At 34.9% G+C, this 15,493-nt stretch overlaps 2 protein-coding genes across 5 annotated transcripts in view; one reads left to right on the forward strand and one right to left on the reverse strand.

Moving 5' to 3' along the window:
- The window catches only part of SUPT3H (SPT3 homolog, SAGA and STAGA complex component), a 552,672-nt gene that overhangs the window by 530,337 nt on the left and 6,842 nt on the right, over positions 1 to 15,493 (reverse strand). For all 4 annotated transcript variants that reach the window (XR_012089179.1, XR_012089180.1, XM_073006039.1 and 1 more), the window contains one exon: positions 9,608 to 9,708. Coding sequence is in view for 2 of the 4 variants with exons in the window: in XM_073006039.1 (XP_072862140.1) it covers positions 9,608 to 9,708 (101 nt within the window). In the remaining 2 variants the exon portion in view is untranslated. The remainder of the gene's footprint in view (positions 1 to 9,607; positions 9,709 to 15,493) is intronic.
- RUNX2 (RUNX family transcription factor 2) overlaps positions 1 to 15,493 on the forward strand; it is a 221,476-nt gene that overhangs the window by 28,165 nt on the left and 177,818 nt on the right. The window lies entirely within an intron of this gene.

A 15,493-nucleotide genomic window follows, 5' to 3' on the forward strand; every position in this document is an offset into this window, starting at 1 on the left:
CTTTCCCCATTAAACACACATTACTGACCAGTGTAATACCGGAAGAGAGAGAAAGTCATGAAAGGCTAATAGGACTCTACCAGCCATGGCAAAAACTGGTTGTAACGTAGCTGTTTTAAGACACAGAAACCTATCAAAGGTAAAGAAGAAGAAAGCAGTCAAAGATAATAGTTGTCACTCCTCTTCTCTAGAAAAGTGGTTGTGTACTCTCTTCTGTCATAGGAAAAAAAATTTTATGCCAATTAGAAAACTTTCTAATGACTACAACATTTTTTTCAAAGGCATATGGTGTTTCACAGTTAAGATTTTTTTTAAAGTCTACACAGATGTCCAAAAAAGATATATTTGCAAAAGATGGCATCCTCATTTGAATATATATTTTTGATATATTTTAGCATATTAAAAGCACACATACATATACACACATATATGTTAATACATGTTAACATCTTAAAACACATCATAATGTATCAATTCTCATTTCTTTTTTTTTTTCTTTTTTCAAGACAAGAGTCTCGCTCTGTCACCCAGGCTGGAGTGTAGTGTCGCAATCTCAGCTCACCGTAACCTCCAGCCCCTAGGATCAAGCGATTCTCCTGCCTCAGCCTCCTAAGTAGCTGTGATTAAAGGCATGTGCCAGCATACCTGGCTACTGTTTATTTTTTTTTAGTACAGACAGGGTTTCACCATGGTGGTCAGGCTGGTCTTGAACTCCTGACTGACCTCAAGTGATCTGCCCACCTTAGCCTCCCAAAGTGCTGGGATTATAGGCATGAGCCACCTCACCTGGCCCAATTCTCATTTCTTTGACTGTAATGTAAAAGTGCCCACCAATCTCACATCTAGAGATAATCAAAACTGTGCTTTGGCAAACTTAACTATCATGGGACTTCAGAACCAGCAAAAAGTCAAAATCAGCAAGTTTTATTCCTCTATATTAAGAATTTACTATTCTTTTCTAAAATTACACTCACCTTTTTAATTTACAGAATTTACTGTAAAGAGGCAAATCAATATATAATCATAGGCATCAAATATTAATTTCCTATCTAAAATTATTAACCACTCTCTGATACATTTTTAGTAATGAAGAATCCATTTTTATCTAGCACCTTTTTTATTTTTTATTTTTTGAGACAGTCTCACTGTGTTACCCAGGCTGGAGAACAGTGGTAGGATCATGGTTCACTGCAGCCCTGACCTCCTAGATGCAAGTGATCCTCCTGCCTCAGCCTCCCAAGTAGCTGGGACTACAGGGCCCAGATAACTGCTTTTAATTTTATTTTCTGTAGAGACAGCATCTCAAGTATGTTGCCCAGGCTAGTCTCAAAACTCCTGGCCTCAAGAGATCCCCCGACTTCAGTCCTCCAAAGTGCTGGGATTACAGACATGAGCCACCACACCTCGCCCCACTTTTCTAAAGATAAATTTTGAAGCTGGTACATTTAAATTAACAGGTTTTCAAAATATCACCATAATAAAAATAATGAATTGATAGAACACTTCATAACATATTGCTAATTTCACAGCTACCAGAAATTTTGCAAATCTAGCTACATAAAAATGAGAACCTAAAACTCATGATGACATTATATATTCAATTATACATGCTGACATGATAATCAAGTGTAATACAATACATTCAGAGCTACAGTCAGCGGATTTTTCAGAAAGACTAAGTGTGTGTGTGTGTATATATATATAGAGAGAGAGAGAGAACACACATTCACAAAAGATCATTTTTAAGAAACTGAACACATTTCTTTATTATTCATACTTTCTAAAAAATGGAACATAAATGTAATATTAAACTTCTCAATCAAATCTGACTTGCCAAAGTAGCCAAAAATTAGCATCTTCAAAGCTATAAAGAACTGTGGGACAATGACAACTTAAAAAAGAGAGAGGGCAAAAAAGTAGATCAACGACTGTGTTAAAATCAAATATAAAAACAGGTTATAACATGTAAAATGTATTTTTCCCAATCTCAATAAAAATATAATACATGCAACCCAGAAAAGCAGCATTCTATATATAATTTATATTTACTATATTTCTTCTGTGCTGCTCAATATAGTAGCTATTTGCTAAGTTTAGGGCTAAACTTAAACAAAATTTACAATTCAGTTGCTCAGCTGCCTGGCTTATTTAATATACTCAATAGGCACACGTGGCTAGTGGCTATCACACTGGACAAAAAAGAAATAAAATTTCTATCACTGTGGAAAGTTCTACAGCATGCTATAATGCAGACAAATCCTTTCTTCTCTATAATTATGAAATTCTTCCCATTAAATTGCAAATATTTCCCCCTATACTTGAATTACTTTTTATAAAATCCTTAATCAGTGTGTTGATGATGATATTTATTTTTTAAAAAGGTGATGGTAACAATAGCACAATGTTTATCATCTGCCAGGAACTATACTAGTGTTTTAGTTCAATCATCTCATTTAATCTTCGTACTAACCCTGTGAGGTAGATACAAGTTCACAATCTCTTATCTGAAACATGCATTTCAGAATACAAAGTTTTCAGATTTTTGAAAGTTAATACTGTACATAAATCACATAACACTTTAGTAGAGTCTAGAGAAGTATTCAGGAACATGGTGAAATGTATGATGGTACAGCCTGGCTCTACCATCAAATTAGTTCAGAACAGGGATTGCCACTCTCCAATGTGATAATCAGCAACTATACTGCAATTTTAGGCTGATGGATCTGTGAATTTTTACCTATTTTTCCCCACATAACTAAGGATTTTCATCACAGAATTACTCAAATAACTTCATCTGCCTGAATTTCAAGAATTCATTTCTATAAGTAAGCAAGATACTTTTTTCCCTGGTAATTACACATATAATCCTAAACTAAAAGTTCTAATTATTACCTTCTCGTGAGAGAACTGATAGTAATATTTTAAAAAAATAAATTATTTTATTTAGCCACATTTATAAAATGACATTTTTTAACACAAGCACTTAATTTAACTGGATCTAGAAACTTAAAGATTTCCTATTTCATTCCTGAAAGGAAAAAAGACTTTCCATTACACAGTGTTTTTATGTTCTCAATCTGCTTTTATACATATTCTCACTTTCAGGAAATCTGCCTTAATACATATTCTCACATTACAATTTGAAAACATTCCTGATTACTATTATAGTTATAAACTAAAGCATATCTTAAAATATCCCAAACAGATGCATTTCACAAAAAGTAAATGGGTAAGTTTACCACATATTTTAGTGTAATTTAAATATGAGGAATTAAGATCAACGATTATTTAACAGTGATAAAACATAAAAGTAGGATAGACATTTAAATATTCAAATAACATGGCCATATTTATATCCAAAATTATGAAATAACACAAATATGAGCATCTAATAAGGAGTATATGGTAAGTATAGAATTTCCATGAGAATTATCCTTTCTTTTAGTTACTGATATGCCCTTACTGAAAAAAATTTGTTAAGATACAGGAAACTACAACAAATGCCATGATAATATAAAAATGACAGGCTGCGCACAGACGCTCATGCTTCTAATCCCAACACTTTGGAGGTCAAAGTGGGAGGATCACTTGAGCCAAGGAGTTCAAGATCAGCCTGAGCGGCCGGGCGCGGTGGCTCAAGCCTGTAATCACAGCACTTGGGAGGCCGAGACGGGTGAATCACGAGGTCAGGAGATCGAGACTATGCTGGCTAATACGGTGAAACCCCGTTTCTACTAAAAAATACAAAAAACTAGCCGGGCGAGGTGGCGGGCTCCTGTAGTCCCAGCTACTCGGGAGGCTGAGGCAGGAGAATGGCGTGAACCCGGGAGGTGGAGCTTGCAGTGAGCTGAGATCCGGCCACTGCACTCCAGCCTGGGCGACAGAGCGAGACTCCATCTCCATAAAAAAAAAAAAAAAAAAGATCAGCCTGAGCAACATGGCAAAATCCTCCCTCTACAAAACAATACAAAAATCAGCCAGGTGTGGTGACCTACCCCTGTAGTTCCAGCTACTTGCTGAGGCAGGAGGATCACCTGGGACCTCGTTACTAATAACCAAGCAATCAACTGAAAAAACATTCAGCTTCCACATTTTATTTCATTATAGCACAGTAGTCACACATAAACTGTTAAAAGTTAATTTATAAACTAAATGTTGTAAATCAAAATAAAAAGTTTATTAACTGAAATGTAGTTTAGCGTAAGTGTCAAGAGCACGGAATCTGCAATCAGACTTTCTGGCTTTAATCCAGAATTTGCCACTGACTATAGGATAATATTTGGTGAGTTACTCCACCTTTGTGTCTCTATTCTTTCATCTATAAAAGGGGAATAATAGCATCTACCCTCACAGAGTTGTGTGAGGATGAAATGAAATGGCATATGGGAAGTACTCAAGAGAGTGTCTGGTACACAGCATGCTCTATACAAGCATTCATTATTATCACTGATACTATTAAAGCACCTTTGGAATTATAGTAGGTTCGTACTTTTTATCTTCAGGAGTTTTTATTTCTTCCAGTTTCCTGAAAAACTTAAATGAACCAGGGAAACAATATCTGAAGGAAGCCTGTGTTAGCTTAAAAACCCGTCTACTAAAAATTCAGAGACTATACATATCAGGGCTCTCTAAAGTTAGATGAAGAGGGCACACATTCTTTCACAGCTCATATCTTCATAATACTTAAAAAATAGTCAAGTGATACCATTTCACATATAAAACAAAGGTCTAGTATAGTGCAGCAGTGAATAAATGGTCATTGCTATTTATCCCAAACACACTCAGGAGAAGCAGCAAATGTTACTGAGAAAATTATTAGTTCAGTTTTGGACATTCTAAATTCGAGGTGCTCACAGAATACTCAACAGACATTCCAGGAAGCGGGCAGAACTACAGACCTAAACGTAGGTAGCTTATCCTCAGAAGAGTTCCTCATTCCCTCCTTTGTACTATCATGGAATTTTTCGCATCCTATTTCATTACAAATATTTGTCTCCTTCTCTACTGCTAGACTATATGCCTCTTGAAGGCATTCAGTTCCTACCATATAAGAAGGACTCAGTAAATGATTTTTAGCTGGGCACAGTGGCACAATCCTGTAGTCCAAGCTATTTGGGAGACGGGGCAGGAGGGTCACTTGTGCCTAGGAGTTCAAGATCAGCCTGGGCAACATAGAGACCCCATCTCAAAAATACAAAGGTAATTTTTTAAAATGCAAAAATTGTAGAACTGTACAATTTAAAAATGTATTTTATTATATGTAAGCAAATTCTGATTAAATTTTTTTAAATTTCTGGATGTTAGATAAGGATGAAATTTTCATTTGGAAGAATTCTTACAATATAAAAGTAACATGTAAACAAGATTTTTTCAATGTTATTGCTATTTATCCCAAAAACTCCCAATTTTTAAAAACGTGGTGACATAATTACTAAGCACTACTGAGCTGTGAAAGCTGGCATCATCATACTCAGGCCTGTAACTCTAAAAATGTACATGACAAGGCAGGAAATATATAAATGGGTAAAGTAAGGAAGAACTCAATGAAGACTCTCAAAATGCATTTAAATTACTTAAAATTCTGAAGAAGTTTGTTAAAATACCTGTAATATCGATGAAAAGATTTCATTTTCAAATTTACAGGCTGCTTGAGTTCAATAACCTAAAAATGAAAAACCTCTGGACCATTCCAGTACAGGTTATTCAAAGGAGCGGTGATAAACAGCATAGAGCAAATATGCTCAGTTATATGCACTAGGTAAGGCACAACTGCTATCATCCATCCCAACCCACTAACACTTGTTAGACTACTAATCCTTTCGTTTGAAATCTGTAAGAAGAGGCCAGGCATGGTGGCTCACGCCTGTAATCCCAGCACTTTGGGAGGCCAAAGCAGGTGCATCCCTTGAGGTCAGGACTTTGAGACCAGCCTAGCCAACATGGTGAAACCCCATCTCTACTAAAAATACAAAAATTAGCCTGGCGTGGTAGCACATGTCTGTATTCCCAGCTACTTGGAAGGCTGAGGCAGAAAAGTCACTTGAGGCCGGGAGGCAGAGGTTGTAGTGAGCAGAGATCGGGCAACTGCACTCCAACCCAGCAACAAAACTAGATTCCTCTCAAAAAAACAAAAAACAAAAAAACAAAAAATAACAAACAAACAAAAAAAACTTCTGTTAAGAATGTTTCACTGGTGGAATTTACCACCCAAATTCAAAATACAGTAAGTTCTCCAAGGCTCTAATACTAGGACAGATTGGTTGCCAGTTCTATATTTAATAGCAGATCATGACCATTTCATTTGTGCTTGACAACTAGACAACTTTCAGTGAAACCATTCCCCAGAAATGACACTACAATATTGTTACTTATTTAGAGGCCAGGGACCCAAAAGAACAACAACTCATTAATAGTGAATGGATGGGGAAGGCAGCAGCAGAGGATTGAAAAGGAGCAATGTAAAAGGCTTAGAACCATGAACAGCAGCAGTAAAGTAGGGATTCCCAAAATGAAATTACTGTAACACAAAATAAACATAGCAGCATAAGTCCACACTTTCTCATTTGAAATACACATAAGAATTAAATATATATTGAGTCTAATTTTATACAATCAAAAGCCTAAAAATCTTGATAACAATAGAAATACTGGTAAATTTAAAAAGACTCTCCCAATTTTGGCCCTGTTTCCCTGTTCTATAAAGAAATTCATAAGGGGGGGGAAAGCTTCAAACTATAAATGATGAATGTAACTATTAGGAATGGCCTCTCTATGAGGTCTGAAATAGAAGGAAAATGTACATTTCTTCCAGAGTTGTAGCCAACAATAACTTTTGCATTCCGAAGCCAGCTTAGGTACATTGGTTGGGAAGATGTTTGCAAAAGTATTTAATAAGAAAGTGCTGAATTTAGCCTTTATTTTTTCTCAGTTTTTTTAAAATGGCCCAAGGTCCATCAAATGCACTAAACAGAAATTCTCCTAAGTATAAATGACAAAAGAATACTCTACAAGCTTTTAATTTAATTTTTAATTTTTGTGGGAACAGAGTTTGGTTTTTTTAATATTTTATTTCTAATTTTGGTGGGTACATAGGTTTTTTAATTTTTATTTTTAATTTTTGTGGCCTTCTTCTCAAAGACAACTGTCTTTTACAGATCAGAGATTATCAAACTTTTTCTGTAAAAGACCATATAGCAAATATTGTCAGTTTTACAGGTCATATAGTCTCTGTTGCAAATACTCAACTCTGGCACAGAGCTGAAGGCTTCAATAGACAACAGATAGATGAATAAGCCTGGCTATGGTACAATGAAAATGATATTTACAAAAATAGGCAGCAAGCCCATGGCCATAGTTTGTTGACTTCTGCTATAGGACATCTGTTTTTAACTTTACTAACAAGTATATTGTTTTAATAAATACTATAAATTTCGAAATAAGATGTCTGGGATTTGCTTTAAAATACTTTTTTTTTTTTTTAAAGGGAGAAAGGTAAGGAGAAAGGTTAAATAAGACTGGAAAAACACAATTATTGTTAAAGCCCGATTATGGATATATGGGTTTCATTACACTGTAAGCTTGAAAATTCCCAAATTAAAAGTTTTAAAAATACAAGGTAAATCAATGAACCAGCTCTACAGAAAATGAATTTTTTCACCTTACTCTAAAACTTTTAAAACATGCTTAGTATTTTTAAACATAATTAACATAATACAACATAAAAGATTCTTAATATAAAGCCACTAAACTATAATGAAAAAACTTAAACTAATCCACAAAAATGTACATAAGCATAAACCCTTAAAATTCTCCATAATTTAAAATATAGGCTCACTTCATACAGTTGCTAAATATGTCACATTTATTGGCATCTCATCTGAAAGGTGCAATCAATTTTTGGCTTTAAAATATTTTTATAAGAAATATATTATTTATATTAACATATAATAGGTTTATTACTTTTCAAATTAATACATAAATGTCTTTCTTTTTAAATTCTAAGTAATTCTGACCAACATGGGAAAACCCTGCCTCTACTAAAAATACAAAAATTGGCCGGGCGCGGTGGCTCACGCCTGTAATCCCAGCACTTTGGGAGGCCGAGGCGGGCGGATCACAAGGTCAGGAGATCGAGACCATGGTGAAACACCGTCTCTACTAAAAAATAGAAAAAAATTAACCGGGCGCAGTGGCGGGCGCCTGTAGTCCCAGCTACTCGGGAGGCTGAGGCAGGAGAATGGCGTGAACCCGGGAGGCGGAGCTTGCAGTGAGCCGAGATTGCGCCACTGCACTCCAGCCTGGGCGACAGAGCGAGACTCCGTCTCAAAAAAAAAAAAAAAAAAAAAAATACAAAAATTAGCCGGGTGTGGTGGCACGCCCCTGTAATCCCAGCTACTTGGGAGGCGGAGGCAGGAAAATCGCTGAACCCAGGAAATGAAGGTTGCAGTGAGCCAAGATTGTGCCACTGCACTCCAGCCTGGGCAACAAAGTGAGACTCTGACTCAAAAAAAAAAAAAATTTTTAATAATAAATTCTAAGTAATAAATATTAATAACTATAACCGTAATAAATAAATATTCTTCAGGATCTTCAATGATTAAAAGTATAAAAGGATCCTGAGGCCAAAAAGTTTGAGAGCTCCTGAACTAAATGTTTTCAATATTGTATAAAGTAAGTTCATCATGCAATTACAAGACATATACTCAAACTCATTTTACCTTTTAACAGTAATCATCACATAGTGACATTAATTGAACTATGAAGGCTATCAATTTAACCACAAGAGGAAGACACTTAAACCTTCAACAGAAATATTCTTTTAAACTACCTGATACGTCATGAGTATGAATATGAATCCACAGGATAAGTCATGAATCCACAGGATAAGAAGAGCACTATAATATGTGATCCCCCATCTTATACACACAATTGTCTCCTGAACCAAAATAATGAAAAACTACCATGTGTCAAAAGACATTTCTAATAAATGTGCCACCTCTTAACAAATCAAGAGATGTAGTTTCACTTAATGCAAGAAACCAGAAATCAAGCTGAACAGAGTCTTAAGAAATCTTAACGACTCTGCAACTTCCCAAAGATTGAATACATCTGTTTTTTAAATGCTCTAAGTTTTCCCCAATGTTCTGAAACAGCGATTTCAAATATTATCAAAACTAAAAACTAACTTAAACTAGGCTTATTGAATTATTATGACAGTTGAGAAAAACTAAGACCTTCCACGTGAAAACATTTCAACCGTCCAAGAATATAATCAGTCTCAAAACTTCCTAAATCTATAAACTAGAATAGAAATAAACAATACATAACACAGACTCAGACAAATAATAATTAGAGCAAATATGTCCACATAATTATTCATTCTATCATTTATAAAGATGAACCAATACTCATTTTTCAAATATAGTACCACTGTAGCATTTTTAACCAATTTTGCCTCTACATACAGCAATTTAAAATGTTATCACAGTATTTCATTTTTACTTGATTAATAACAAATTATTCCCATTTTATAAATGTTATGTCTATTGCCTTTCAACATGAATAAATTTAAAATAGTAATAGCAATAGCATGCAAGGATATACTTACATCATACTCTGTAATTCTGTTGCAAAGCTTATAGACTTCCCTGTATTCCTTCCACTACTTGAAGTTGCAGTAGACATTGGACTAGCTGCAGTATTATTCATCTAAATAAAAAGGAGAAATAAAGCTTACAAAATATACCTAGCTATAAGTAAATGCAAAAAAAAAGGAAGCAAATATAAATTATTTCAAAAACTAGAGAAAATTTAAATTTCTGATTTGCTTTGCATAAAACTGATTCACTTATACTTAATGTTGTTTATTAAAATGAAATAGCAAGGTGGAAAAAAACTAGTTAAGTAAGATGTCGGCCAATTACTCACTTCAGTGATAAATACTTTAGCACCTATTTTATGATAGGTAAAGTAAACACAGTATTTATTAACATATTTTACTAGAGCTAATTGGTTTTCAAAATGAGCTTCAGGGAGCCCTATGGTTCATCAGCAATGCTTCAGGGAGTTCCAGGTGGACCCCAAGCACAACACACCCCCAGTTTCAAACAGAACAGCTCTGACTTTTCTAGTTGATATATGAAGGGTCCAAGTAAGATTTCATTTAAAGAAACAATTCTACAGCTGAAAGATACAAAATTAGAAAACTACAGCATAATCTAATTCCCATTTGAACAAAAGCCTAAAATACAAATAATATTGTCAATCAGTAGATCAAAAGCATTGTGATATTTTATAATCCTATGGGTAAATAACTTATTCAATTTAAAATGTGACATTTTCCCAATAAAATTAAGGTGATGCATAATGATAAATTGGGTGCCAATCCTAATGTATGCCATTTTATTAATGCACTAAAAAAATTAGCAAGATTTAGTCAAAGTAACATTAAAATAATGTCATGAAAGGAGGTAAAGCCTCAACTATTATACTATTATACTGGAAGTGCTCAATAAACGTTAGTTATTATTTCATAAGCTTGTATACACTTTGCAAAGCTGTAATTTTCCTTAAAATATTTTTTGCAGATTCTGAAGAAGAATGTAAGATATTTAACAACATATGAAAAAGTAAAACAGTGCAGACGACTTTTAGTAAACTAAGAGGGCAGGTTCTGGAGTCAGACTGCCTAGATTTGAATCCCACCTCTGCTCCTTTGCTAAGACTTTGGGCAAGTTACCTAACTTCTCTGTGCTTCAGTTTCCTCATCTGTAAAGGGCAATGATAATCTCACCTTCTTAGGGCTGTTGTGAGAATTAAATGAACACATACAAAAATTTAGAACAGCACTGACAGCACACAGTGAACACACAATAAATGTTAACTGTTATAATAAACAGACCTTAAGAACTCCCTCTTCCATGAACGGGGAAAATTAAGGAAGAAAAAAGAATTCCCCTTCTTGATCTGCTAAAAGCTTTTACATAAATTTAGATGTATTACCCTTTTTTCACAATCACACAAGTTTGTAAAACTTAAATATTTTTACTAAAAGACCTCTAGTTTCACTTAATGCAAGAAACCAGAAATCAAGCTGAACAGAGTCTTTGTAAGTTTAGTTTTCACTGACGACATCACTACAACTACTACTCACTTGGGCTCAAAATCTCAGTCACTACCTTGGACTCCTTCTCCTGCACCCTACAATTTGTAAAAAGTCAAGTAAATTCTACTTTCTGTATGTTCTCACATCCTTCCCCTCTTGTCCTACTGCTATGGCCCCCTAAAAACTCTTAATCTACATCTTCTCTCTCCATTTCAGTTCATTCTCCAAACTGCAGCCAAATTTATCTTCTTAATACATCTTTCTAATCTAACAACTCCTGTGGGTAATGATAAAATTCATAAAGGGAACCTAAACCAGGGTCACTTAGCAAGGGCTGCGATGGAAGGGCTGGGCCCCACAAAAGAAGGACGGGGAAAAAAGCTACTACAAATCACTGATGGAGATAGGCCTTATATGAAGCTTTTGAGAAGGCAACAGGACAAAGATCTAAGGCAAGCAGCACACTAGCTAGGTGACTAGGTTTGAAATATACCAATATCCCTCTGGTCTAGTCTGAGGGCCCTAACAGCCAGGCCAAAACCACTATACCAAGAATGCAAGAGCACAAAAAGAGAAGGAAAACAAAAACGTTCCACTCAAACTGAGCCTGAAAACCAAAATTCTAAAACATATGAAGAACTTAATGCTAAGAAACACCACCACATTTTTTAAGCCTAAATTTGTGCCATTGTTTAAAAAGACTTTTGGAGTAAGTACTTTCTCTACAAATAATACAGGAAAAGAAACATAACCATTTGAGACTTGGATTAAAAAAAAAAAATCACAAGTCCAAGACTGGGAGAAAATAGGAAACCAAGGACTTCCATAAACAGTCCTGCAGAACTGGGACAAAATGCAAAAAAAGGGAGCCTGGATTTCTCAAAGACCTCAGAAAATGTTCCCTTGTTGTCCCAATAGAAGGCTGACAGAGCTATCTGGGACAACATGTTAAACTCAAAAAGCAAGTAGTAACCCCAGCCTCCAGAATGTTATGATTTGAGTTGACTCATCAGATTTGACAGACATGCCATTCCATGGGATTATCCTATGGTCAAATGTCCTGAGACACTGCTGGAGCAATCTGCTCCTTTTTCATTTTCAAATCCAGTCACCCAAACCTAGTTTACTATAACCATGATCATCCTTTCACAGTCAAGTCAATTTTTATATCAAACAGGTGAATAACATTTTTCTTGACATGATGAGCTGATAGCTCATTAGACTCTTTAAAATAATTATTTCCCGTACCCACATTGTTTGATTTAGATAATTAACTTCTTTTGACATTAACTTCTTTACACATCAAAGTCCTATCATTCCAATGCTCTATTTCCTTTCTTCTAGACATTAAAAAAGAAAAGTCTGTTAAAAGCAGAAGCACTCAAGTCAATTTTCACTAATAAATACAGTTACCGTGGAACTGAAAACCTACTGTAATCTTCTCAATGGGTTAATGTCCTGCAGTTGTTTCAGCTTTCCATTGAAAATGCATCTGTTTGCCATATTTTACAAAATGAATTCAGATGTGCAGATTGGGACCTAGATTATTTCAACATGCCAGAGTTTAAATGTGAACCCAAGGAATAAGTTCATATCTGATTAATAGTATTTAAACCTGATCATTAAGCTAATAGCTAATACTATAACACACCTGTAAAACTGTGTTCCGGAGAAGAAAATTTGGCATTTATCTTTTAATTTAAAATTACGGAATTTAAGGATACACCCCTATCCTTAGAAAATACTGCTATCAAAAAAAAAAAGTTTTAATTATAGTGAAGTTAATCACAAAAAGTAAACTAAACAAAATGCAATTAATATGCTACTGGGTTTCTAGTTAGATCTCATATTTTGGGGGACTAAATAACCACAGAAGAAATACCATGAAACATCTTTAAGCTTAAAAGACCTCAAATTGTCGAGAACCTTACTACTAGTTTCTGCACCCTCCAAACATCATCAAAATCTGGGCTGTGAAAACTATCAGTCAACCCATTAATTAAAGAGAGAAGTTTTAATCTTATCTTCTATACTGCTGAAGAAAACTATTTCAGCAGACCTATGTACTGATTTTGAGCATCTACAGTCTCAATTCTAATGATAACCTGAACATCCCACATAATATAAATTAATAGAAAACTTTTATAATTAGAGTATTTTTATTTTCATAAAATTCCAAAGGCAGGAAGCAATTACGGTTAAGCCAACACTATTATACACTGCGTTTTAGTTTTGTTGTTTTAAAAAAATCAGGTTACATCATGATCTAAATTTCTTCTGTTGTGAAAAATAATACCAAATGGTCAATCACTGAGAATGCAAAAAATTAAAAATTAAATACATAAAATATCTATAAAAACGTCTAGACCTACTGTTTAGAATAATACAATGGTAATCTCAGTATAGTAATATATGCCCCATTTTAAGTGGACTTTGGAAGGTATTAAAAAGCCTGGTTTATAAACTTACCGCAAATCAGTCCCACCTGACCTTGCCAGCCTCCTTTTCTACAGCAGTCAAATCAAACTTTCCCCATCTCCAGAACCATCCCATGTTCTTTTGAACCTTTACCCCTATAGCTCTCTCTACTTGCAATACCTTTTGAAACAATACAGTATCTGTCAACCTATCCAAAATCTATTGCCTAAGCCCATCTCCAAGAAACCTTCCCAGATATGTAAACAAAAGAAATTCTTTCTCTGACATCTAATTATTTTAGTTTATATTAATTTAATATTAAATTAACTACTTTACTGCATACTAATTATTTTAGTTGAATAAGCCTCTGTCCCACAGTGAATCCCTACCCCAGCTATGGACAGTTGACATCATCTTCTACTTCCAGAGAAACAAAAAGCTATCATTTAGTCATTCCCTCCACTCTCCTCCACCAAAGACGGTGTATCCTCCTCCCTTAATTCCCTCCTCTTATAATAAAGACACCCTCTTATTTAAAGCTAACACCACCAGTGCTTTGGATTCTTCATACCTAAGTATTTACTGGGCACCTACTACAGGCCAAACACTGTTCTAAAAGGTAGGGATATAGTAGTGACTAAGTCAGACCAAAAAAAATACATTATAATGCAAGAGACAAGCACATAAACAAATATAATTTGAGGAAATAACAAATACTATGAAATAAGAAAAACAAGTTGATTTCAACTAGGAGGTGGCATTTAATATAAGATCTGGAAGGGAGCTCTGGAGAACTTCCCAACAAAAAGAACAGCAAAGTACCAAAATCCTGTGGCCAGTGTGGCTAGAAAGACATGAACGCAGGGGTAGCAAGAGGGCAGATCTTATAAAGCCTTTAGGCCACAGGAGTTTACATTTCACTTAAGTGTAATGTGAAGCTATTAGAGAATTTTGAAAAGGGAAGTTACTTGAAATGTTTTAGGTTTTAAAAAGATAACTCCAGCAGCGGGGAGAATATACTATACGGAAGCAAGAGTGCAATCAAGACCAGTTAGGAAGTTACTGAGCTTGTGTGCAGACAAGAGATGACAGTGGCTTGATTTAGTTTAACAAGTGGAGATGATGAGAAATGGTCAGGTTTCTGGAACATATTTTGAAAGCCGAACTGATTTGCTGATGGATTACACGTGGGGTGTGAGAAGCGCAGTCAAGGATGACTGAATTCTGGGGCCTCAGAAACTGGTTGAATGGTGGTGCCATTTACTGAGATCCAGAAGACTGGGAAGGAAAAAAAAAAACAGTTCAGTTGGGGCTATGTTAAGTTTGAGACAGCTATTAGACATTCAAGTGGAGATTTTAAAAACCTGCAGAAGCTTTGTGAGAGATGTTGTAAAGCAGAAAACTGAAATAAAAGCCATGGTCACAAGATTTTTGTTAAGAAGGATAATTAATATAATAGAACTTTGTATAAGGATATAAGGATCAACTAATCTCATAAGTTCAATTTCTCTGTCAGGAATAATTTGTCTCACAGGATTGCATATAATGGGCACTAAAAAAAATCTGAACTGAAAATATCAAAACACCCTGTAAACGAGAAAACTACCCCCATCCTTTCTCTCTAGATGATAGACAGCTAAAACTGCAGCATTACATATCCTACATGAGCATCTTTTGGAACTAACAGACACCGGAGCCCAGTGATAGACTGCTACAAGACACAGGAGTTTCTAGTATATCTTCCTTCTTTAGTCTCATATTCAGTTTCTATTCCATATGCTTTCATATCCAGTACTCTCACAGAAAAATGGAGTTTAAAAAAAAAAATTCTTTGCAAAAACAGTCCCTAAAGTACACTGCAAATGTGCCTATCAGATTATCCTTAAGCCCTGACAAAGGGCACATAGCACACTTACTTTTCCAACACTAAAACACTGTTGTTTTTACTCAAACTTTATAATAGAGTTGCTT

The sequence above is a fragment of the Chlorocebus sabaeus genome, chromosome 17, assembly GCF_047675955.1.
Source record: "Chlorocebus sabaeus isolate Y175 chromosome 17, mChlSab1.0.hap1, whole genome shotgun sequence".
NCBI classification, from domain to species: Eukaryota; Metazoa; Chordata; class Mammalia; order Primates; family Cercopithecidae; genus Chlorocebus; species Chlorocebus sabaeus.